We start from the raw sequence: 27,351 nt of genomic DNA on the forward strand, positions 1-27,351 counted from the left end.
AGGTCGGAGCAGGGAGAGGGGCCGGCGGACCCTGCGCCTCCGCGCGGGGGACCACTAAGGAGGTGTCGGATCTTGAGGGGTCAGAAGGACTGCCCTGGTGGGCTGCATTTCAGCTGTGACCCCCCGGCGCCACACAGCCCTCGGCCAGAGAGGGGGCTTTTCACTCTCAGCTGGAAGGGGAGAAAGAATCAGGATGGTCCACGCCTGCTGCTGATCTGGACGCCGAGCCAAGCTCAGGTCTACCTCCGAGCCGGGGCTCCGACTCCACCAACTAGTTGTGCAGCCGCAGGGACTGAACTTTGAAGGCACCGGCCCTTCCTCTCCTTCTAAGATAATTGGAGGAGGTAGAGGGGCTGAAGGCGTAAGGGAGGCCGGCGACCCCGCCACGATGTTGGTGAAGAAGCTTGCAGGGAAAGGAGGGGGACGAGAGCCTGGATCAGAAGATCCGTGCCCCTTGGGACAGCGTTGTGCCGGCTCCATGGCCTCGTGTGCGGCCCTGGCGACCCTCCTGTCAGTGGTGGCTGTGGTTTTTTGCTTGTATCTTGGGGTGAAAACCAACGACCTCCAGGCGAGGATTGCTGCTCTTGAATCTGCTAAAGGAACCCCTTCCTTTCGCCCGCTGCCTGACACCCTCGATGAGCTGAAGGCTATGGTTCAGGAGAAAGTGGAGCGTCTCTTGGCACAGGTGTGAAAGGCTGGGGTATTTTGCACGTGGATAGTGTTTTGCACAGGTGTGAGTCCTGAATGCAGGGCTAGTTTCAACCCTTACTGTCTACAGAGTCGGCGTGACTGGGTGCCGAGTGTGGAGTGTGTGTTAAGTACCTTGGGTATTGATTGATACCGAGTCTGTAGCTGAAATCTTCCCTTACTCTTCCATAGTGCTTGCATGCTAAACATATATGAATGTCTGAAAGAGGGAAGGGAGGCCTGGATAGTGGGAGTGTGGGGAGGAACATTTCATTTTTCAGTTTTCTGGAGTCTCTTGTGATCTCTCAGTTCTACGGAGAATATTCATTATAGACATAAGATCTCATATCTCCTTTCCAGGTCAAGGTTAGAAAAATAAGTGTTATTAATATACAAAAGGTAATCATTAAAAAACAATTCTATATAGATTCAAAGCCATAAGTTTCACCCTTCGAATCTTTTTATGTTCAAATACGTCAAAAAAGTTTGATATTTGGCAAGGATGCTGTGCAGGTATTGATCAATGTAGAGCCATTGAAGTTGAGAGTTGAAAGGAATCACATCATCTTCAAGGTTGGTTTCAACTCAAGTTAGGGGCTTTTTTTTTTTTTTTTAGGGGAATTTACTTCCAATAGAGAAACTGTTCAGCAGTTGATATTCACATGCATACTATTGGCCACCATGTTTTCAGACCCGCAGTGTCTCACTGCCAGGCTTTTGCACCCACTGTGCTTGGGCTGGAGGAGAGGGTGGTGGGAATTGAAGACCCGAGAAAGGTCCTAGCCAAACCCTGCAACCCTGCTACCACGTCAGTGGTCATTGTCTTATTTTAGAACTTGGATTCTGTTACTTTTTGACTAGAGTCCAAGTACATATGTAAATATTCCTTATGCAAGCTATCGAATGCTGGTAAATCAGGCATGTAGCCAGAGAGTCCCTAAGAGTCCATTTCTCTTCAGTGCTACTGATGATTGTGTTAATATACTTCTGCTTTTTCCTACAGAAATCCTATGAACATATGGCTAAAATAAGAATCGCAAGAGAGGCACCTTCAGAGTGCAACTGCCCGGCAGGTAAAATAGACCTCATTTAGCAATGCTTCCTCCACACAGCAGAAAACACACACACACACACACACACACACACACACACACACACACACACACACACACACACACACACGGTCTTGTGCTGTCAAGTCTACCTGGAATAATAGTAAAGAAAGAATGCAGGCCCAGCTTGCTTTAATAAAACCAACATGCCTCAGTCCAAAAGATGGCAAAAAAAAAAAATGCTAAGTATTATTTTATGCGGGATCCTTAGGTCTGCTATGGGAGAGTGAGGAAGCTAGAGATGGTCACCATGGATAACATAGGTAAGATGATATACAAAGATAGAGTTCTTAGAGTCACCGATCCAAAGTCTTCCATGATCTTATTAAATAATGTCAATTTTTTTTTTGTGTGTGTGTGCACCATGTGTGTGAAAATGACTGTTGAACTCTTAGATTCTGAATTCCCTGGTGCCTAGTGCTCCAACAGTGCAGGTTTGTTGCCTGCCTCTGGCGTATGGCTACATGTGTAAATCACCTCTCCTTCCTCACTGGCTTGTATTCTGTCCTATCAAAGAGACTCTCTCTCCTGTCTCACAGCAGAAGACCAGATGAAGGCTCTTCTTTATCTTGAACTCCCATTCCAAACTATTGCATTCTCAATGGCCTCTCAGGATGGGCTCTTATCTATTTACTGTATTTGTGGGCAGTTTTAGGGAACCATGTTAATGGCAGTACCTAAGAGAATGCGGAAGAGAGACATCAATGAGTAGCACCCCCACACCTCATCCAGCCAGGGTAACTGTAAGTCCTTTCACAGATCTCTGAGACTCAGTATTTATCTGTAGATTTAACAATTTAAAAGATCTTGGATGATGGTCATCAAACCCCAGGAGTGTTAATGCTTTTTCAGATAGACACTGTAATGCATTTATGAACATTTAGTTTCTTTTATCAGACATGCAAAGTGATTCTTTTACATTTTATTTCATGTTCAAGAACATGATATTTATGTAGTTAGGTGTTGCATAGTTGCATTTGGTCAACGACAGATCACACTGTGCTGTGTAGGATAGAGGTCTTATAAGATTACATCATTTATTGATATTATAGTCATTTCAGTTTTTGAAGTGCAGTGTATGAAATTGTCTAACAACACAATTCTCCCTGTTAAGTAGTACATGACTGTATATGGAAAGGCTAGTTCTTGTATTTTCTTAGTATTCTGAATTATTTTTGATATGGTCAACACAGCTGCCATCTTTTACACATCAGCTTAAAATATGGACACCAGGTTGTAGAGCATACACATTTAAAGGAAACTTTTTAAAAATTACATTTAGTGTGTGTGTCCGTGCCCTCATGCACACACCTACAGCCTTGTGTGTGTGCAGTGGCACTTGTGTGGAAGTCTGAGGGCAACCTGCAGGACTTAGCTTTGTAATGCCACCAAGTGGATCCCAAGGATCAAAGCCAGGTCATCGGGCTTGGTGACAAGGGCCTTTCCCCACTGAGTGGTCTCATTGGCCCTAAGCACAGCAATTATATATCCGATTACATTGTTCACCATACTGCAACCATACTTTTTTCAAATAAAGCCTTTCGATTAGGAAAACACTGCTTTGGATTGATGGTAAAGGCCTCTTATTCCAGCTACGCAGAAGGTTGAAGCAGGAGGATTATGAGTTCCGTGCAGACCAGGGCTACAACTTGTAAGACAGTCTTAACATCAGAAGGTTAAAAAAAGATGTTTGGAGATCTTGGTGTAGCTCAGTTTTAGAACACTAGCCTAGCATGTGTGAGACCCTAGGTCTAACCCCACAATACACAGGGGAAATTTTATATGTTATATGTGAATATTTGACAATTTAAGTTACATCTTTTGTTAGAAGGAGATCAGAGAAGGAGTTAGCATTTGAACATGTAGCTTTTGTTCTTAGTTGTTTTGAGTTGGGACAGACCTCAGAAGTCAGATATTTAAGGAAGTCACATTTCCAGCAGAGGATTAAACACATAATCACCTCATCACGTTTGGGACTGTTTAAATTCTAAGACACCTGGTACTGAGAGTCACTGACCACACCCTTCAGAGTCCAGTACTTTTGGTATGTAATGTTTTGTTAACTGTATTTAAAGCAGTATTTCATTCATTGGATTCTTACTGAATTGGGTAAAAAGTTGAAAAGTAACCTCTTCTGCTCTGTGAATTCTGTTTTCTGTAAGATGTCACTGCTCATGATGTTTAATGTAACTTAATTATCACTTGATTGGAAGAAAGCTACCACATTTAGAGTTGGACTTATGTTATCTCAGAAGATAATACTGGACCACTGGAGTGTTTTTCAATATAACATGACAATGTAAATGGGATTTCCTTGGTGGTTTTTTTTTTTTTTTGGTTGGCTCTCTGTAACAGCTGCTTTACCTCCTCATCACCACTAGAGCCCCACATCACATCAGTTTTTACCTGGCTTCCTGAGCAGCAACTCTTGAAAGGTGTACGTACCTTCCAGTGCATGGAACCAAATAATCACTGTTCTGGAGACACTCCCTTCTGCTTGGATAATAATCAGGCATTCTAAAAATAAAGATGTTATATCCTGGAGAGAAGGATTTTGAAATATGGTCAGTGAGATATTGTCTTAGGGAATGAGTAGGCCAGCCAAGGATTAGAAGAGGATACAGCACTTCCCACCTGGGTTGGCTCTAGCTGTGGTCCACAGTGACTAAGAATTGTCACAAAGACATCTGTTTGCAGGACAGAGCTAGACAAGTCTGTGACCTCAGCTCAGTTCCTGTGGACAGATGCCCACCCCTTGAAGTTGACACTCTTGTTGACAGTCTCAGTAACAGAGCCAAAGGCTGATAGTAAAAAAGCAATGCTGTGTTGTTCGTGTTCACTCTAAGTGCTTTTGATAGACCATGGTTCCTGACAGGTTGGTCCAGGTAGGGTGTAAGGAAATAATAACGTTTATAGTTTGTTTGCTTTTGTTTTATTCACAGGAAGGGGTATCTTGGGAGAAGGATGAGCTATTTATTGAATAGTTTCTTAATCTAAGAAATGTACTCTCTAATTGTCATAACAACTCGGAGAATTAACTCCAAGTGATCTACTTTTATAGATGAAGAAGAAAATAGTTAATGTACTAAAGTCAAGGTGAGGATTCATGTTGGCATCTGAGGGAACTGGAAGTCCATTCTTGATGAGGAGTCGAGAATGAGCATTTAGAGCAGAATGCCTCTGGACTGGAATCTGTATCTGCTACTGATAATGTGTGATCTTTGTTGAACTAAAGAACCAAGTGTGTTCCATTTTCTCATCTGAAAACAAACACATACACATGCATGCACACATGCACACACACATGCACAGTCCCAGAAAAGGCTTTCTCACAGGGTGACGGTTTTTGTAGACTATCTGATTTTTAGTGAGTTGAGTGTTAAGTTGTAGTTGCTATCTTTTATCTTTTTGCCTCCTCAGTGCTCTACGAATAAACACTTCACCACTAAGCTACACTACCGAGCCAGACCCTTAAACCTGCTATTTTTCTTGCCATTTAACTCTAGTGGACAGAGTTACGTGGTATAGGTGGGAAAAGAATCTTTGAGATGTCTTCTCAGAACCCAGTGTCAAATTAACGATGAGCTTTGACTAAAACTACGGTTAATTGAGCAGATATGTATGTAAATCACACACACAGGTAATCATACTAGAGTTTCTCTTGTTGCTGTACCGGTTAATGTTTGGTGTTTTGTTTTCTTTTTTTTTTTTTTTAACAGATATTTACATTAGTCTCAAGTTATTTTTACCAACATTACAGGGAAAACTTTAGATGTTTTAGGTGAAGTGTGACAAAGAACACAGGGCCTGGGCTTACTTGAGCATGGGTAGTCAAAAGTATCTTTGTAGTTTCAATATCAGATATTTATAGACAGCTTACCTGTCTGACTCATTTTCAGACTTATTTTTAGTAGCTTTACTGAGGTATAATTTATATTTCACCCATTTTAAGGTTTGTAATAAATCTTTATTTGGGCTGCCATGCACTGCAGTCTAGGTTTAGATCATTTTTGCCTCCTGACAGCTCACATTGACTTGTGAACTCAGGAGAACCTTTATTTTAGAAAAGTTTTGCTTTGGAGAAACTCCAGAATAATGAACAAAAAAACTTATACAGAGCCCTTGACTTAGCAGTAGCGGGGCCTGGGAGATCTAGCTGGTGTTTGGGGCCTGGCCCCTATAAAACTTGACCTTCACATGAGAGAATAAGTTGGCTCATTCTGTAGATAGAATTTTGCCTTGGGGTCTCTCTTGGTGCCTTAAGTAAAACTATGTATAAATCAGGCATGTTTGCAGAAGATCCTCTGTGTAGAAGCTGATAGAGCCAGGCAGCCAAACAGAAGAGGTTTAGACCATTATTTTCTGAGGCCCCTGAATACCTTCCACCTCTATGGAAATGATTATATATGAAGCAAGAGTATGTGTAAATTGAGGAACCTCACATTCTTAACTGTGACACAGGTACAGGTGTCTGGCTGAAGGACATCATTTCCCATGGTTTCAGAAGAACCTTAGATTGCCTTTCTCATATAAAGTCTAGAAAACTATTTCTTACTAATATTTCACTTGGGCTATATTTTCTTTTTAAAGAGACCACACAATAAATGGAGTACATCAAGTAAGAGAGTCATAGTGTTTAGATCTTAGTTATATAAAGGAGCATCAGAAGCAGTTTGTAGACCATGAATGCAAATGCTTAAATATTATTTAATGGGAATGACAGACATTCTTCTCTTGTAAGACTAAACAACACAGTGTGACATGCCAGTACCTCCAGGCATTCGTGTTAAATTGCTTGGTTCTAATGAGAACAACAGTTTGGGTGTGGCACTTTCAGTTGGTCTAGTAGTGACAGCTGGCAAAATGCCCCAGTCAAAGGACCAAGGACAAATTGCCTCTTGAAGCAGTGCTCTTGGGGCTAACTTCTTGTTTGTTGCTCTTGTCTGTAAATTAAGAGGCTATTTCTTTATATTATTTTTCTTAGTAATTCCATGTTTTGATGAGCTGGGAGTTATCAGAAAGAAAGGTGTCAATTCTTCATGCAGATCAGTTCACTCTTGCTCATTCTAGTAAGAATGTGTAGGAACAAGTTCTCTCTTAGGGCTGGGATAACCTACTCTGCTTCCAATTGACAGACTTCATCACTGTGCAGAATCAACCCCACGGTGTTGAGGAAGGCAGGGTGATCTCATTATCATCGTGCAGAATCAACCCCAGGGTGTTGAGGAAGGCAGAGTCTGACTGGCAGGCTTAGTTAGGTCTGGGAATGGAGAAGGAATGTTTGATCAGCATCAGGACTAGGTAGAGGGGAGCATGCAAAGAAACATGCCAGAATCAGGATGACTCTGCAGCTGGGGGGCATTTCCTGCCACAGGGTCATCCCCACTAGACACTTAGCCAAGTAGCATCGGCCTGTTATCTTGAGTAGAAGCCATCCAAGAATGATCACGAAAAAGTGTTTTAGTTCCCTCCTCCACCTTTATAAACATTACTTGGTAGTTTGATGGAAGCTGAGAATGTGAAAACAAGGCGTGAGTCAGTCTGGTCTAAACACAGAAGCATCCCCACCCCGCCTTGGTTTGCCAGTATGGGTGAAATTTTGGCCTGTGGTTTTACGTACCACAGTGTTGAACACTTTTTACGCCCCCCCCCCCCCAATTTGTGTTTAAAACAGACTGTGGTTTGCCCAGATGCCTGATTTCCAGACATGGATATTTACTGGTATCTTTTGGGATTTGTTCTGCAATTCTACACAGGAAAAAAAAAAAAAACCTGCTTAAAATTTGACTTTATAAAGGAGTAAATGCTAAGAGTGGGATGCTGAAGTAAGTGGAAACTCTGTAACGAGGCGGAAGTGAGCACTTTTCATTGGTGTCCTATATTCCTGTTGGTGTCCTAATTCCTTCAAATGACTGTTTTGTAGGCCACTGGATGATAGAATTCCTTGAGGAAGTGGCACCAAGTGGCAAGCACCTCCCCGTTGTGACCACGAAGGGGGAGGAGCTGGGTTGAATATCAGGACACGCCCTCTTCCCCCAGCCCACTCTGCCTTTTCCTTTCCCAGTTACATCCATTGTCCATTGACATCCACTTCTTGATTTCTGTTTGCCACAAAACAGAGGAGGAAGCAAGGAATTTCTGTGGGATTTGAAGATCGCAGTATCTTACTACATTTGAGATACTTCAAATGAGCACATTTTAACTTTATTTACACAAAGTCTTATGTAGTTTAGGCTATCCTTCAAATCAAAGTGTAGTAGGAGATGACCGTGTATTTTTGATCCTTCTGTCTCCCCAGCCCAAATGCTATGACCACAGGTGTTTGGTTTTGTGTGATGCGGGCTAGAAAGCACCCTATTAACTGACTGTGTTGCTAGCCCCCAATTTCACATTTATTTTAGGCAGAGTTTGGCTGTTAAGTAGATAGGTTTACAGCTATGATCTTTGGGCTGGTATTCCAATATTTAGAAAAAAATGAACTAAATTGAATTGAATTTGTCCAATGGGGGATTTTAGCTTCAGATTCCATAGACTCCAGCACAATTGAGGATTGCTGTCATGCTGCTGCTGTTGCTGTCTCTGGAGTGTCTACCTCAGCCTCAGTTGAACGCATGAGAATTGGAGCATTCCTGATTTTGCCCTGTATTCCTTTCCTTAGTCTTATCATCAAATAGTCTTTTTTTTTTCCTATAAGGGCATGGTTAGTAGATAGTGACGTTAGTTGTTAGAAATGCTAAAATTGTGCTCATTTGATTACTAATAATTTAGGTTTTTAAGAGTTCCAGTGTCCTAGATTAGAAGAACGTCTGCCATTCTTTACAACATTTAGGTCAGGTTCTACAAACTGTTTCAGACTCATCTTTACATAACACACATGCTCATACACATGTACGCATACACAAAAAATAATACATGTGAAACAAATTAAATGTGCTGACCACTTTTTAAAAGATTTATTCATTCATGAGTGTGTGTGTGTGTGTGTGTGTGTGTGCGCGCGCGCATGCATGTGCATTCACATACATGTGACTGCCCACAGAGGCCAGAAGATAGTGTCATATCTCCTGGAGCTGGAGTTACAGGAGGCTTGAGCTGCCTAATGTAGATGCTGGGAATTGAACTCTGGGTCTCTGCAAGAGAAGCCTACATTTTTTTTTTTTTTTTTTTTTTTTTTTTGGTTTTTGAGACAAGGTTTCTCTGTGTTGCTTTGCACCTTTCCTGGAACCCACTTTGGAGACCAGGCTGGACTTGAACTCACAGAGATCTGCCTGCCTCTGCCTCCTGAGTGCTGAGATTAAAGGCGTGAGCCACCACCGCCCAGCCGAAGTCTACATTCTTAACTCCTGAGTTCCCTTTCCAGTCTCCACATTTTAAATATAAGGATAGAACCTTTCTGTTGTCCATCATTTTCCTCATGGGAGCATCACCAAAGAATCTTTGTAACAGGCTTCTTTTGGGGCCACCAACCAGCTCCCAAATCATGATGTGGAGACTTGGTATTAGTTATGAATGCTTGGCCTTATGCTTGTCCCAACTAGATGTTATAACTTATTTCAACCTGTTTCTCTTCATCTATGTTTTGCCTCAGGGCCTTTTGCCTTTCTTTCATTCTGTATGTCCTACTTTGTGTCTGTCTGTCAGCTGCCTGTCTTCTGGCCCAGGGTATATCCCTCTCTTTCTCCCTCATTCTCTCTTCTCTCTTAAGCCTAGATGCCTCCTCTTACTTATTCTCTCTGCCCACCAGCCCTGTCTATTCCTCTACTCCTTAGCTATTGGCCGTTTAGCTTTTTGTTAGACCAATCAGATGCCTAAGGCAGGCAAAGCAACACATCTTTACATTGTTAAACAAATGCAGCATAAACAAATGTAACACATCTTTACATTGTTAAACAAATGTAGCACCAACAAATGTAACACATCTTTACATTGTTAAACAAATGTAGCATCAACAAATGTAACACATCTTTACATTGTTAAACAAATGTAGCATCAACAAATGTAACACATCTTTACATTGTTAAACAAATGCAGCATAAACAAATGTAACACATCTTTACATTGTTAAACAAATGTAGCACCAACAAATGTAACACATCTTTAAATTGTTAAAGTAATATTCTATAACAAATCTTAGGACTCCATGGAACACTGTTAGAAAAATTACTGAAAGTGCTATCTATGGTCAGTGTCACACTGGCAGCTCTTTAGAAATATACTGCACTTGTCAACACAGAACTCACCTCAGAATTCCACACTAGAAATGTTTCTAGAAGCGATGGAGTTAAATTATAGAGAGAAAATATTTGAACAGACATGGCTATCCTTTTGAATTTGTATATTAACATGGGTTGTAGAGTCTATCAACGACAGTAAGAATCTCTAGAAATTAACAGTATTTTATCCAATAATGGGTGAGACTTGCAGTCCCTTTCACAGAGAAAGTGTCAATCCGTGTCTAGCCCCACTGTAGCAAGTGCTGCAGAAGGGACATGGAAAGAGGACCCTCTATCTGTCTTTGAAATGGGTGTCCACTGCCGTCAGCACTGTTGGCTGCTGCATGAACAGCTGGTTGTGGACAGTCATTTGAACACAATACCTTCCCCAGTAGTCATGTAGGACATGCAGTAGAGCTGTACAAGTCAGTGGCAAGCAATTTTTCTCTTGATAACGTAATTCTCAAATTATGGACCTCAAGGAAGTCTAGATGAGAAAATAAGCCTTATTTTTTAGCTAGCTGCGTTGCTTTATGAGAGAAGTCAGTTATCTACAAAGCAGCAAATACAGGACAGTGATCAAGCAAGGAAGGCTAGAAAGATCATATGCCAAAAAAAGGCATTGTAAGCTACAAAAAACAAAAACAAAAGCAAAAAAAACCAACAATAACCCCAACTCTGTCTCCTAACTTCGCTTCCTGTCCCCCTCCCCCTGCAGTGCTCTGGCCCCCCAGCCCAGTTTAAACAGTAAGCCCACTCCTACAATTCATGAGATGCATCTGGAAGTTTTTAATAAAAGAAAACCTCTAGCATTGAGAAATGACATCTGTAAAGAAACTGAGGCTTTTACGTTCTTGTATTGAGTTTCCTTCTGTGCAGAGTTATTTAAGGCTCTAAATTCCAGCTACTTCTAAGGATGAGTTTCCTGAACATTAGGATTGTTCTTGCAATCAAGTTCTGAATGAAGAATGCAATGTGTACTGGTAAAATTTATGCTACCATTTTTTAAAAATATAAAAATGGCTAATTTACTTTTATAGTAAAGGATATGCTTGGATTGAGAGATCGGGGTATATTTTGCATTTTTCTATGTAAACCCACAATGAATTAAACTCAGAGTATGTTTTACTTTAAACCTTAATACTTTTTCAGCAGAAAACCCTTGTTTCTATCAGCAATCGTCAGGAAGAAAGCACAGACAGAGGAATTTTATAATCAGCCGCATAGCACCCCGATGTGTATCATATATCACTTCCTCATCATTTTTAATTTATTACCAGTCTGCACTTTTGTTTAACTGTAATCATGTGCTACTAGCATTTTTAACAGTTACACTGGCTGCACGCTTATGAGATGTGATGAGATTAATAATCTTAGTTGGACTTCTGAAAACTAGGAGTAAGTACAAGCACATGCCTGGGCAGAGGAGCGATGCTCTGTCAGATTCTCAGTGGAACAGTGTTGCTTGAATAGGCTCTGCTGTTGGAACAGCACATGAAATTACAAAGACAGAAGACTTCGCTTCCTATTCTGGTCAGGCCACTCTATTTCTTCTCTCTCTCCTTGCATAAAATAAACTCTTGCCTGCATCCTTCAGTTTATTTAGTGTGTGTGTGTGTGTGTGTGTGTGTGTGTGTGTGTGTGTGGTTGTGTGTATGTATGTATGTGTGTATGTGTGTATACACCTGAGTGCAATGCCTGCAGAGGCCAGAAGAGGGTGTCAGATCTCCTAGAGCTGGAGTTACAGGAGGTAGTCAGCTGCCATGTGTGTGTTGGGAACTGAATCCTGGTCCTCTGCAAGAGCACTATGTACTCTGAAACGTTAACCCATCTCTCCAGCCCCCCCCTTTCATTCTTTGACTGCCTTGGTCATTGTCCCAAAGCCTCAACCTTTCCTGGAAACAGCTGTATTTATGATCCAGTTCAGCAGTGCTATCAAGGAACATCAATATCAAACAGCAATGGTATTCCCAGATTTCAGAAGGTGACTGTTTTCTCAAAAATTGTTAAAAGGTAATTTTCAAAAGGAGGGGGAAATGATCCCTTTCTAAAAGGAACATGGCTTCAGGATCTTAGCTCATTAAGGAAGGAACTAATAAGATGTCATAACCAGGCCGTGCGGTGGTGGCACACGCCTTTAATCCCAGCACTCGGGAGGCAGAGGCAGATGGATCTCTGTGAGTTTGAGGCCAACCTGGGCTACCAAGTGAGTTCCAGGAAAGGCGCAAAGCTACACAAGAGAAACCCTGTCTCAAAAAACCAAAAAAAAAAAAAAAAAAAAAAAAAAAAAAAGATGTCATAACCATCCAAAGGGAAGTTCACAGACACCTATAGTTCAGAAATGGGAAATGGATATATAAATGGAGGCAAAATGGACTAGTCCACAGTGAAAGAGGGAAGTCATTTGCATTGGCAAATTACCTATCTATAGATGAGAGTTTATTTTACTTTGGCATTGTTTATCTACAACTTACCAAGTTATATGATGCCTCCTGGAGAAACAAGAGTCAGACAATCAGGAAGGGTGTGGTCTGAATAGTCTCTTCTGGAGTACAATGTTTCCCCTACATTTGTAAAGCACCAGACTGGAAGCCGTACTTCAAAGGGGAGGCCACTGAAACAAAGCCGAATCCCTTGGTACTGTTCACAGCAGTAATGATTATTTATCCCATGTTCTTCCATGTTAGAGGTGTATGATTTATATGCTGGTCATATGCTTTCTCATTGCTGCTAACATCAGTTATGTAAAGGACAGCTCCTTTTACCTTAGCTTACATACTAAGCTCATACAGGTGCTGATTGGTGTGCCTGCATCACAGGTACAGCTTACATACATGGCCTTAAAATCATAACCATTCATTTTAAGTAGAAACCACATAGGAAGACTCAGCTTCTTGTGCTTAGGGACTGACAAGTGTTTCCAACAATGTGAATGAAAGAGCTGCTTCTGCCCTGTGCTTTTGGAAATTATGCCTGGGCAATTACATTCTCCTTCCACATTTCTTTGCTTCCAGAGAACCATCTGGATTCATAACAGTGGTCAATGTAAAGGTCTAATGTGAAATACCTAGAAAGGCAAAGCATAATGACACAGTCCTTAGTCATAATAGATTTTGCAAGAAACTACTTTATGGTTTGAAAAATACTTGTAAGCGACTCAATTCCAGGCTTCTGATTTATATTCTCCACTGATTATATTTAGCAATAGAGTGAACACAATATGTTTTTTTAATCAACTCTGTTATTAAATTTAAATTTTTAGCTCATAAATGATATTTGTTTCATAATAATCTACAGAAATTCTGTCTTCCTTTAGTAAATGGTGTGGAGAGAAGCAAGTCCCAGTTATTTTTGCATAATGTTGGTGCAAGTCTTGCTGGTGGGTAATTCTATCAAGAGGAGAGATTACCCTGTTGTGGAAAATGCCCCATTATTTACTATGTGACCTTGCCTTCTGTACTCTATTTTACAGTATTTTCTTGCGGGGGGGGGGGCAGGAAGAGCATATCAAGAGACTTTTTCACACCAAATTTCCATCTATTTTATAAAACTCAACACTGCCCTTGTCACGATATATTGGAATAATGATTATTCAATAAGCTTCCAGCTGCTTTTGGTTTCACATGACTTGGGAATTTGCTAAAAATTGATCCAGTGCTTTTTTTGATGCTGTGATAAAAATGCTACATTTAATGCTGCGACCCTTTCATACAGTTCCTCATGTTGTGGTGACCCCCCAACCATAAAATTATTTTCATTACTACTTCATAACTGTAATTTTGCTACTGTTATGGATCATAATGTAAATATCTGACATGCAGGATCTCTGATATGTGACCCCCAAAAGGGTCGTGACCCACATGTTGAGAACCACTCACTCTGCTAGGAGCCAGAGAGGTGGGAGGTGGAGGTGGACAGAACCCAGTGGATTTTCTCAGTGCCGCCTTTTTATTGCCATGAATCTATTCATTAGCACCTCTGGGCTTGTTGGCATACCTGTGATCATCTCACTTCATTTTCCTTTGTATGTTATCTGAACTGTGTTCCCTAGAAGACCATTAGTTTTTGAAATCAACAAATGTTTATGAAGAAACTTCAAGGTCAAATAAGTGAGAGGCTTACTGAGATGAACAAGATAAGCAACTTATTTATTGTGACTCTGAAAAATGGACAATACAATGTAATTGGGACATATTTTTCCTTTCACATAAAATAATGTGGCTAAGATCAAGGAGTTCCATGCTCTGATCAATGTTGTCTACCACACAAATGTACTGAGAACTGTTTAAGAGGTTTGTGTAATTTAGCTGAGGTTGTTCAAGAATAGTCAGGTGTTTCCCTGTTAGCCAAAGTATAGCTTGAAGATGGAGGAGGACGCACACAAAGTGGAGAGGACTGGAGTTGCTGTTCCAGCTGAACTGACCACACCAGGCAAAACTCAAAGGCTAGGCTGTGGTGTGGGGAGCATTAGATTAGGGCACCCTGCTGTCAGGCTAAGTGTAAAATCAACTCAAGTGCATTCAGGTAACTCGTCTAGGAACTTTGCCAAGGAAAGCAAGTCTTGATTCATATTTAGTCTGGTCTAGAGGCCAAACTTTAGCCCCTAGTTCAGTGTGTAGCTCAGCCACAGAGGCTCCCCACATCAACCATCCACATACCTTTCATTTTTGAGGAAGAACGGATTAACACACTTCATATAACTTTCTTGGGCTTCGACACAATTATCCTTCTAAGTTAATGCATTCAATTTGCCTTGAGATACATTTCAGAATAGATGGCCTATTATGCTAAGAATATTACATATTTAAAAAAAAAACAAACCTGTGCTCTTCGTCCTTTGTTTCCTCAGTGCTCTGTCATAGCTGGAGCAACAGAAATAGAATTTAAGTAGTAAGTAGGATAATTTGATACAGTGAGTATTTAATTTACATCAAAGCCTTTTACATGGTGTCTGAATCAAGCAATCTGGTAATAGATAACTTAATGAATTTTGAACAAATGCATTTGCTCAAAACTTCAAAGAAATATCTAGGGAACACAGCAAACAACGTTTTTAATAAAAGTAGCATAATAAAGGATGACAACATTCTTTCTTATAACGGTAGTATTATACTCACCGTGAAAACCTCACTAAATATCTGTGTGATATTCATGGGAATTATTATAGTTTAATAATTTGTTTTCTCCTTTTTGTTACACATTTACACTTTTTTAGATAGGGTTTTACTGTGTAGCCTTGGATGGCCTGGACCTCATAGAGATCCTCATGTCTCCACCTCCTGAGTGCTGGGTTGAAAGGCATGAGCTACCACACCTGGCTATTTCAATATTTCTATAAGTAATTTTGCAGTAGTTAGTCTGGTGCCTAAGTCTGTGTGTGTGGCTGCAGTCTCCTGTGAGTGTAATTGCTGACTAAATGCTGTGGCTGTTTTCATCCCATAACACATACAGTTAAACTGGACATAGTGAGTGAATGAAAATACTGATTTTATAGCACCCACAAACTGTAGTGAGCTCTCCAAGGGTGTGAGATAGTTCTGTGGGTAAAAACACATCCCATGAGAGAATGATGATCAGAGTTTCATTTCTAGAAGGAGAGAACTGAATCCTGACAGTTGTCCTCTAGACTTCTCTATACTTGTATATATAATCATGCACACAAATGCATGCATACAAGCGTGCACATGCACACACACAATAATAATAATGAATGAAATAAAAAATTGAAAAGATGATGTAACTATGGTGTGAAAGACTCTAAGTCACAAAGATTTATATTTATTGCTGCACAGTTTATGGGAACTAGTTTAGAACCATGGAACCATTCTCATTAACAGATGACATGTAAAGAAATGTGTATACACAGAGCGGAATAAAATTTAAGTACTTTGATAGAAAATTGATTGAACTGAAGATCATTGTGATGAGTGGAATAAGCCACACTCAGGCAAATTCTCCATGTCTTCCTTATGTATGAAATCTAGACTTAAACTGTATATACATATATAGTATGAATGTAGAATGGTGGCTCTGGGGATAGAAAGGATTCCAGCAGGACAAAGTTCTGGAGAATAAACGTGAGTAAAGTATGTGACAGACATATGTGACAGTGTCATAGCAAAACACACAATTGTGTGTAATGAATGCACATTGGTAGCAAACTCCCCAAGGCTGCTCATTCTTGCAATCCTTTATGTCAAATCAGTATGTCAGAATGACGGTAGTAGTGGGGATAGTTTTGTCGTCTTTCCTCCGTTTATTTGTGGCAATCTTAAGTTATTTCCATCTTCTGGCTTCTGATTGCTTTCTTTTTGTTCTATAGGAGAAAATATAACTGGTTAAGTGCAAAAGTGTATTTTAATTTCAATAATCATTCTTGCGGTTTAGTCTTGAAGGCTTTGTAGGATCTTGGGTTTCTGTTTTTTCTTACATTTAGGGAGTTGGATTTAAAGCCGAGCCATAAATCCATCAGCATCCTACTGAGTGTTCTGGAGGAGTGAAGGACTGCTCAGTGGGAACTTTATTGTTCATATTTTAAAAAAGATGATTTCATTGAGGTTTGGACTAGCTTTAAAAACACACTTGAAGCAAAAATACTGTTTGAATCATCACGTTCCCCAGAAAGCAGGTTTCTCTGCTGCTTGTTAGTTGGAGTGTTGATGACCTTTGCCAGCCAGCTAGGAAGAGGCTGTGGCTGTGTTAACATTATTGCTATATTAACATGGACTGCAACCCAGAGAGGATGGTTGCTATTCTCAGGGTGCTTTGGAGGAAGAAAGTTTAGCATTGTAACTAGCAAAAGTCCTATTGCTAGAAAATAAAGCGACAATCTTAAAATGTTGCTTCCTATTAACTGGCTGCCTATAACCTTTCCATTGGCTTTCTTGGAAATGACCAGTTTAGCAATTACTAGATACACATTTAGGAAGTTAAAACAACTAATGAAAGCTTTTGACCACATTTATCTACTAGGCTTTTAGCTTCTATTAACTTTACTTTTTGGAATCTGTAATTTCCTTCTGGTTAAGTGAGAGACACATTAGGAAAAAACTTTAATGTGTCTTTTTTTTCACTGTCTGAACATGAAATCTCTTGCATCTCCTGGTCCTTGAATCTAAAAAAAAATCTCACTGGAAGTTGTGTAAGTAAGGCAGAAATTGAGATAGAAATGCAAGTTAGCTATAACAAAGTAGTGGTTAGTTTACTTTCTATGGTATGAATGTTGCTGTCATGCTGAAATCATATTGTTGACCCCTAATTCTCAGGGCACTGGTCCTAAGAGCTGAGGCTCTCAGAAGTGGCTGAGCAAGAAGGCACAATTCTCATGATTGAGGCTTAGTGCCCTTAGGGAAGAGGCCTGAGGGAGATACCTTGTATTCTTTCATGAGGATGCATCCTTGAGGACAGGGGCACTTACTAGGCAGGCTATAAGCCTCTGGAATATCTTAGAAATTTTAATTCTGTGATCTACATAGTTTGTAGTATTTTTGTTGTATCAGAAAAATGTAAGATGCTTAATTTTTTGTCAATTATTAGTCCTTTAAGGGAAATCAATGTCATGTTCAAGTTCTCAAATTCTTCATAAACCTAAGTGAAGCTAGAAAGTTCTATGGGGATAATAGTCTTATTTTAACTACAATCTTAATGGAAGGCATTTCTCCCCAATTAGTCAGACCTAAAATCTTAGTAGCATATTACAAATTTTCAAAAGAAATACATTTCTCATATATTTAATAGCATCTTTAGTTCTTCAGAATACTACAGGAGTGGGTAAAAAGCTCATAGACTCTAGGAATAAACTTTTTACAGGAAAAACATATAAAACATTTCCCGAGGAATTATAGGACTCATTTCAATAAAATTAATAGGTTAAGGCTAGACTTTTTCTCTGAGACTGCCAAGGTTTTCTTATTTCAGTATACTATTTCAACCTATAGGAAATGTGAATGCTAGACAGGATACGGTCATCGTGCATTTGCAAAGTTATGTGTGGGCTTGCTGTCTGGCTAGTTGGTTATATTGGGTTTAGACAATGTAGATCATATTATATTACTGGGCTGCTTCAAGGAGGTGGCCTGGACCAATGTGCTTGTTTAGCTCAAGTTTGTTAAAATAACAGCATATATTGAAGTTTAAATGTGAGAAATAATATTCAAGGAAAGTTGCAGTATAACAATAATAAGATATACTAGTGTTTTTGGGTTTATGTTGCTGTCAAGAGCCACCATGACCACAACAATTCTTTTTTTTTTTTTTTTTTGTTTTTTTTTGTTTTTTTTAGAGACAGGATTTCTCTGTGTAGTTTTGGTGCCTGTCATGGATCTTGCTCAGTAGACCAGGCTGGCCTTGAACTCACAGAGATCCACCTGCCTCTGCCTCCCAAGTGCTGGGATTAAAGGCATGCACCACCACCACCCGGCTGACAGCAGCTCTTATAAAAAGAAGACATTTAATTGGGGCTAGCTTACAGTTCAGAGGTTTAGTCCATTATTTTCATGGTGGAGTGTAGGCAGACATGGTGCTGGAAAAGGAGCTGAGAGTTCTACGTTGTGATCTGCAGGCAACAGGATGTGAACTGTATCATTGGGCATAGCTTGAGCATAGGAGACCTCAAAACCCACTCCCGCAGTGACACACTTTCTCCAACAAGGCCACACCTACTCTAACAAGGCCACACCTCCTAATAGTATCATTCCCTTTGGGGTCCATTATCTTTTAAACCACCACAAATAGTTAGGCTGAAATTTCATTGATTGGACTATGGAATGAGGGGTAGATAGATGGGAATGCTGTTTGATCAGTCCTCTGATTCTCAAGATGCTTGCTTGTGAGTGAAATTTTCTTATGGCCTCCCACAAAGACTGTTATTTGTTGAGGTGAATGACAACATAAATTTTCTTGGGATATTATTTTGATAGATATGTAGCACAAATTCAAATGGGTTGCTCTATTTTCAGAAGAGGAAATAAAAATGTTTTTATATCTGAAGATTTGGTCAAGACTGCCACCCTCCTCCACTCCATTCCCCGCCTTGGTTTAGCCATGCCTTCTGTTCTTCAGCCAGGATGTTTCCTTGAAGCGACTACTTGTTAGTTTAGTCTTTTAAGACAATCTCGGTATGAATGTGAGTATGATGATGTCGTTACACATGAGTTCCTGTCTGGTTAGGTACATTGGTCATTGAGAAGACAGGTTTCCCAACCCACTTGTCCTTTTCTGCAGCATGGATGGAAGGAAAAACGATGGGGAATGGTCAATGCAGTGTTAGTAATGAATTGTTCCTGGAACACAGTAGGTACTATGTCTACTGTGTAAGACAAAGTCTGAATCATGTACGTGGTATTTTGTTTAGTTTTAAAAGAGTAGTTCTAGAGGAGGGCACCAAGCAAAGAAAAGTATCTAACTTCTGCTGTAGGAAAACAAGCCAGATAAAATGGAAATGGCTTGAAAAGACAAGAGCCTAGAGATGGTGGTGTTACGTGATGCTAAGAAAGCATGGTGGTTGCCTTCCAGGGCAGTGTGGGTCATTTCTGCTGCAGAGCAGAACTTTGGTCCAGGAGTAAATGGTAATTGGGAACAAATTTCTAATAAAATAAGAGGGTCCAATGTTCTTTAAAAATGGCTTTCTTTTGATCTAGGTGCTCCCATCCCCTAAATAGTTCAGTGATTATGAGTATTGATCAATTTCTGCCTAGTCCACACTTACCAAGTCCGACCATGGAAATAATATATGACTTAGTCTCAAAACCTTTGAAATTTCCCTTCTCTTACCTCTACTTCTTTGGAGACCCATTCATTGACTTCTTCGAGGTGATGATATTCTTTTGTAATCAGAAGATTTGACACAGAAGATTTGACACACCTCAGCTTTGTAAGAACCACCCCATCAATTTAATGGTTACCTTGTATATGTCAGAATCTGTGGGAGCTGCACAAAAAGACTTCATCTTTGTTCTTGAGGGTTTTATCATGTGAGGACATGCAACAGTACTGAAGTGTGGTCAGTTCTATGAGTAGTAGATATGGAGGAGAGTGGGCCATGGAAAACTTGGCAGAGCAGATTGGGATTGATCAGGAGCAATGCTGCTCACTGGGTTGAGGTATGAGTATGTTTGAGGAAGGATGGCAGGAAGGCAAATGGTCACTCTTGCCTAAGAAAGCAGGCTCTTGGCATTTTTGCACCAAGTTGGTGGTTAGACAAATTATAGGGCCGTTATAATTCTACAGCTCTACTCAGTGGTTGCCTTTTAAACAAGTGTGCATAGAGAAAACCCACATTGTATGCTATTTTAAATATTGCCAGGGTTGAGTGGAAATGGTTACATTTGTTAACATTTTTTGTAGAAAAAGGAGACAGGAATATTCAGCTCTTTGGGAAGATGTCTGATGTCATTAAAGGGCACTTGTTTCCAGCTGGACACTGATTTTTCCCTGGTCCTCTCTGTTTTCCAAAGGCATTTCTGCACACTCTATGGTTGACCACGCTCAATGCTCTTTATTCCATGTGACTAGATGGCACAAACATAGCCACTCACATCTATGACCCTGTTTGTCCCAAACACACTAGTCTTCTCATTAGGACATGGTTGATCATCTAAGTCTAAATCTTATAAAACTTTGGAGAGATGTAGTTTGAGATGAGCTTTTTGTGACAGATAGCAGTCAGTTCAAAGCCTGCTTGGTATCAGGATTGAATAGAATGGTCCATAAGAAGATCTCATAGGGGTTCCTTTATTAGGGAAAAAGGACACATGGCTTTCTCCACTTGAGGTCGTACACAATGCACAATAGATCCAGCACTTGCTTCCTAACCATGTGAGTGACAGCTTCAAGCTTCATGAAGTGAGCAATGCTTCTCTCTCTCTCTCTCTCTCTCTCTCTCTCTCTCTCTCTCTCTCTCTCTCTTTCTTCTTTTTTTTTTTTTATAGATCTACTAGTGTGGCATTTGCTCATTGCTACTAGACTCAGATGTTTTGCTGGTGGGCCCAGACTGTCCTTTTGTAGAGTGAAAAAAAAAAAGATTGGGGTAAAAGATTGGTTCCATACAGAGGGCCATTGTATATGCCTTCTTTGTCAAGACCAATTTTGTGTTTTTAACACAATCAAAGGGAAGTTCAACAACCAGTACATCTGGGTTTTAATTATTTGTGATAATTTATAACCAGTGGGTTTTGCTGTGCTAACACATACTGAAATTTTCATAAAATTAATTGTGATATATTAGACCAGAAGATTTGTGGTATAATGTACCAGTAACATTTTAAAGCATTATAACTTGGTTTTGAGCCAGTCTGTTTACGTATCAACTACACTAACTTATCCTATTGAAGTTAGCAATTACTTTCAGGTTTTATATACAATGTTAGTTTTCCCATTAGTCTTTTAAAGAGTGTTGCATATAGAGTTGAACTTTATTTTTTATAATCAATTTTATTATTTAGTTTAACTAATGTAAAACCACAAAATTATTTATATTAGTGGGATATCATAAAACATTTAGAAACATGTGTATGTTGTAAAATACTTAAATGTGCTTATCTCTTCCTTTATTTCTTTATGGTAAAAACTGTCTAAATAGTCTCTTAGGTTTTTGAAAGTCCAGTGATTTACTGTGATCTATAGTTACTATACTATGTATCAACTTTTTATTCTAACTATAACTTAGTAACAACTGGTCTAACTTTACCCATCCTTCCCCTCATCCTGCCTAGCCTCTGGCAACTAGCATTCCACGCTTAGTTTCTGTGGGAAATTGTTAGTTTAACTTTAGAAGGAACTTCTCTGAATTCTTGCACTATTTTTTCTTTTTAGACAAGTGGTCAGCTATTTAGCCTTTTTAAATTGTCTTTTTGTTCTCTGGGATACTTTAGTCGATTTTCTAGATAGTTGACAATATTATTATAAAACATTTCATGAAAGAGTCTTTATTATGCATTCATCATATGGAAGGTAATACTCTGGCTTCTGTAACTAAATTAGTTTGTAAAAATGATTTTTCTTTCTGTAAAACCATCTAAAGTTAAAACAGTAGCTGTTGATTTATTAGAGCCATATGAAATCGTGTGTTTTTATTTTCAATTTTTGCTATGCTTTAGTGCAGTTAGCTTAAAAGTTTGAGATGGAAGTAATCTGTATAAGTAAATTAGAATATTTTTAACTGAAGAGAAGTAGATTTAGAGCTTTTGATTATGAATATGTTTTAAGTCAAGGGATAAATAGAACATTAATTGTCAGGAAAATAAAAGATGCTTTGAAAAATTTAGGCTGGTCTATTGTACAAAGGAATATACTGACACATACAGTTTTCAAGTGGGTGGTCCCAACTTTATGAGCTATGAATTCTCAGGAAAAGGCCTGGGCTTTGTGTGTCATGTAATTCTGCTTTGTGCTTCATAAGAAGAAATGTCCCTTAAAAGATGGTTTCTCTTATCTCCGCATTTTTTTACAGCATGAAATTGATCTCACAGGAATTATTCCAGTTAATTCCTGTAGCAATCCAGGCCCACTATCTGGTTGGATTTATTATAGACACCTATACATAAGAAGTCAGGTCCCAGAGCTAACACCGTCTGCCCAGGGTAGAGGTGATGGTTTCTTCTTTACCCAACTCTATAAGGATGGGTTTTCTGCTGATATGCAATGATTATTAGCCTTAGAATGAATTGCTGATCAACAGAGACAGATGGTCATTAGCACATTGGTTACTACTGGAAACCATGAGTCAAATGCACCTATTTAGAAGTGACAACCACAGAGCACACTTTATTTTGATAACCTGCATCTTCTCTGTGGCAGGAGAAATGCTAAGGCTGTGTAAATTTCTGCCTGTTGTCTATGATTTGGCAGCTCAATTTGCTCGTGTTTTAGTGCCACTTTGGTCCTTTAACACAGGATCGTGGAAGTCTCTATCTACCACTTTAGCTCACTTGAGCTAAATTAAACGTTCAATTATCAGGATCTAACTTAATAAAATTGAAGATATGTTTATTACACAATTGAGTTTTCATTTAGAGATCTCATTATCTTTTATTGGAAAACTTCTGTCTAGTAATTCAGACAGTTATTTTAACTTTCTTTAAGTATAAGGGAGTTTGGGGAGCACGAGGTAGTTTGGAGAGCCTGTGACTGCAGGGGATTATGAAGTAATTCTACATGTGGAGTGTAATAGGCTCTCTGTCTTCATCCACTTTGTCATGACTTCACACAGACATGTAGTCTGCCCCTTCCCATCCTGCCTGTCCCTGATGAGTCTTCCCAGGACATACACCAGGACGCTTCTAAAATGCAGAGCTTGTGTTCTGCTTCCTATGCTCTTTGGAAGGAGGCCAAGAGGACCACAACCTGCCTTTTCTGTTCCACTGGACACAACACTTGTAGTGTTCAGCCACAGGAAGCCTTGATTTCCTGAGACTTGCTCTCTTCCTGCTTTGTTTCCCCTGTCTGGAATGTTCTGCACTCTTTTTCTCTGGCTTGCAGATGCCTCCCCATCCGTTATGACCTGCTTAGATGTCAAGTTCAAATGATAAGCCTTCTTCCCCTCTGGTCTTTCAGGTGTACCTAGAAGTACTGTGAGGACATGATATAGTGCTCTCCACAGAAAATACTATAGAAATAATTTATAACTCAATAGTTATTAGTTATTTCTGGGAGGGTCTAGCTTCCGCAGTGTCTCATCTGTAGTACATGCTTAGTGTTCATTTAATTAAAAAAATCTGCTTTCCGAGGCCCTTATGAAATGTTGGAGAGAAAAAAAAAACAGTATAAATGACAGCATATTAGAATGGATAATTTGGGGCTAACTTCAGCTAACACTCTCATAATAATCTCTCTTCTCTGTCCATTAAGTCAATGGAGTTGGATTATATGACTTCTAGTCTAGTCATAAAGTTTGTCCATGTAAATCCATTTGCTCGATTTCAATAATGGCACATAGCAAGTGTACATGTTAATCTGGAAGGAGATCCCCTTGATTCTTGTGATTTTTGGAGTCAGGGTCTCTCATACCCCAGGTTGTTTCCTACCTTGCTGTGTAGCTGAGGCTGGCTTTGAACTCCTGAATCTTCTTGCCTCTACCTCCCAAGACTAGTATTATGAGAGTATGCTACCAGTCTTATTTTTTTTTTGAGACAGGGTTTCTCTGGGTAACTACCTGGATGTCCTAGAAGTCTAACTCACAGAGATCCACCTGTCTCTGCCTCCTGAGTACTGGGATTAAAATCATGTGCCACCACTGCCCAGCTTGATTCTTAATTCACAGAACTTTGCAAAAATATTCCAAATGTCAATTAAACAAAAAATTTAAGAAAATAGGTTTACAATAAAAAATACTGTTAGAGTTTTGAAAGATTTGGGGGTTTTTCCTTTAACTTCTAGAAAAAATATAGAATGAATACTGTAAAAATTATTCTCCCCCCAGTTCTTAAGCTCCATGTTAGAATTTGAAGTACAAAGGAAATCATCAGTATGAAAAATAAGCATGGTGTTGAAGGTTGAAGTTTTTTTTTTTTATATAAAGTACTCCCTGGAAAGATGCTGGTTTAATTTCTCTTCTCATAGTTCATGGCATATGACTGACAGTCAGTAATATTTAATGTAATGAATTACAGAGGCTTAGGAAACCTCGGGTCCTCAAGAGCAAATCCAAGATGGTAGATGGGATTTTCACATTACTGTGAGGACAAAGCAGGAGTTGACATGGTTGATCTCTTGGGGGCGATCCATCTAGTACTATATTCACCTAATTTATTTTAGCAAGGGAAAAACTTCTTTTTAATAAATGCTTCCTATATAAGGTCTAAGAGCAAGGAGGCCAGAGGAAATTGTATAATTCTGAGCTGGGTAAGTTAGAATTTAGTGCCTTATATAATTGGGTGGTTTTGGCCAGCATGGTTTCATTGGCATTCACTGCATTTGCATTTTGGCATTGCTTTTCCGTGTTGATAGAGGTTTTTCATTTAAGTGATTTGAATATCACTATTATAAAGTAGTATAATCATAGTCAATGCAAAATAATGTCAGCTATTTTCAATTGAAGTACCATTGGAGCAACATTGAAGTAGCATTGGTTGGGCCAATGGAAGAGGCTCAGGCTTATCCAGACAGAAGTTGGTTGGGATTCTAACCCCACTGCTTACCACCTTTTTGGTTTGGTGAGTTCTTAAGCCCCTCTAAGGCTCAGTTCCTTCATCCCTAAAATCAAAATAATTATACTTGCTAAGAATGAGAAATAGTGTCCCTGTATAAGTCCCAGGATTCAAACAGCCGACTCATGCAACGAGCCCAGGACCCGGCACCACTGCACAGCTGCCTCCCAAAGAGATCAAGCCAAATGACTGTCTCACCCATTCAGAGGGCCTGATCCAGTTGGGGGCCCCTCAGCCTTTGGTTCATAGTTTATGTGCTTCCATTCATTTGGTTATTTGTCCCTGTACTTTATCCAACCTTGGCTTCAACAATTCTCGCTCATATAAACCCTCCTCTTTCTCACTAATTAGACTCCCAGTGCTCCACCAGGGGCCCAGCCGTGGATGTCTGCATCCAGATTCCTCAGGGACTTATGCAGGGATGCTTGGCTCGGTCTGGGAGGGGGGGGGACTGGACCTGCCTGGACTGAGTCTATCAGGTCGATCCCGGTCCTCGGGGGAGACCTTGATCTGGAGGAGGTGGGAATGGGGGATGGGCTGGGGGGAGGGGGAGGGGGGCGAGAGGGGGAGAACAGGGGAATCTGTGGCTATTATGTGGAACTGAATGGTGTTGTAAAATAAAAATAAAAAACAACCAATGTCCATACTTTAAAAAAAAAAAAAAGAATGAGAAATAGCTCCATGTTCCAGAATCACCAAGCAGTCACTTGGAGATTGTGCTGGACTGTATTTTTCAGAGAGTTCCAGGAGAGAGACCCATCCCCTGAGGGTGTTTTGGTAGATAGTGGTGGGTACCTTTGTGGTAGTGGTAAGAAAACGGTACCAGGGAGCCCAGGAAAGGCTCCTGAGGGGAGAGAGTAGTCTTAGGAATGGGCAGCTCTGGGAACTGGGCCGTTTCTTCTGCTGAGCTAACTCCCACCTTCCTGCAAGCCTGCACTCTGCTGACGTCAGGACCGGTCTTCCTGGAGCATTGTGGAAGAAGTTCTAATTAGCACTTATTCTTTATGTTTCAAACATAGGCAGGTACCATGACTGTCCCATAATCTTTTTTTTCATTAATGACAAAATTGTTTGTGTATGTCTTTACCGCCACATATTCATTTATTTATTTAGGTTTTTTGAGACAGGGTTTCTCTGTGTAACAGTGCTGGCTGTCTTGGAACTCTCTTTGTAGACCAGGTTGGCCTCGAACTCACTGAGATCCAGCCTCTGCCTCCCAAGTGCTGGGATTAAAGACATCTTGTTATTTTTTTATTGTTATTTTCTTTTTATTGAATCTATCTTTTGTATTCAGTGTTCTCTTCCTTGTTTTTAAAATTTATTCTTGGAGAATTCTGTACAAGTATGTTTTATTGTATTCTTTCTCATCACACAGCACTTTCTAGATCCTTTCCTTCTCTCTACTCACCCAACTCCATGTTCTTTCTCTCGAATCGAAACAGAACAAACAAACAAACAACAACAACAACAACAAATGGGAATCCAACTGTCTTGGCTAACTATGCCTGAGCATAGCCTGCCCTGGAGTGTGGCTGATGATATACCCAGGTCATCCCATTGAAGAAGACCAATTTTCTCTCTCCCAGCTGCTACCAAGTACTTATACCTTGTTACCTAGGGGTGGGACTCTGTGCCCACTTTCCTCTTCTCTGTGCTAAGGTTTTGTTGGGCTTGAACCTGTGTGCATCTTGTTCATGCAACAGTCTGACTTCCTATGTGCATCAGCCCTACTGTGTCTGAAAAATGATGTTTCCTTGAGGCCGTTCACTACCTCTGGGTCTTGTCTTTCCTTCCTCTCTTCATCCAGAGATCCCTGAGCTTTCATGGGGAGGGGTGGATAAAAACATCCCATTCAGGGCTGAGTAAAAAAGTCTCTCATCTCAGCATGCTGCCTCAGCGTAGTGTGGGTCTCTGTGTGACTTTATCCTCTGCTGCAAGGAGCTTCTGTACTGAGAGTTGAGCAATGCACTGATTTGCATGGGATCCCAGGTTAATTGGAAATGAAAAAAAAAGTTAAGAAAGCATTTCTCTTACCCCACCCCGGTCTAAACTGCTTATCTACTCAGAGGAAATCATGGTGACTGGTGCCTTTAGGAACTTTACTAGTGGTGGATAATGCATGCTGTATTCTGTTGTTTACACATGGGGATGAAAGTCTTGGGTAATGGATAGGACTTTCCGTTTCTTGTGTCCCTG

At 40.0% G+C, this 27,351-nt stretch overlaps 1 protein-coding gene across 1 annotated transcript in view; it reads left to right on the forward strand.

Annotated features, from left to right (window-relative positions):
• The first annotated feature begins 249 nt into the window (after positions 1-249).
• Positions 250-27,351, forward strand: part of Col25a1 (collagen type XXV alpha 1 chain) — a 402,845-nt gene continuing 375,743 nt past the window's right edge. The window contains exons 1-2 of the mRNA XM_006970377.4: positions 250-685; positions 1,691-1,760. Coding sequence (XP_006970439.1) covers positions 389-685; positions 1,691-1,760 — 367 coding nt within the window. The 5' untranslated portion in view covers positions 250-388. The remainder of the gene's footprint in view (positions 686-1,690; positions 1,761-27,351) is intronic.

This window comes from Peromyscus maniculatus, chromosome 6 (genome assembly GCF_049852395.1).
Source record: "Peromyscus maniculatus bairdii isolate BWxNUB_F1_BW_parent chromosome 6, HU_Pman_BW_mat_3.1, whole genome shotgun sequence".
In the NCBI taxonomy this organism is placed as follows: domain Eukaryota; kingdom Metazoa; phylum Chordata; class Mammalia; order Rodentia; family Cricetidae; genus Peromyscus; species Peromyscus maniculatus.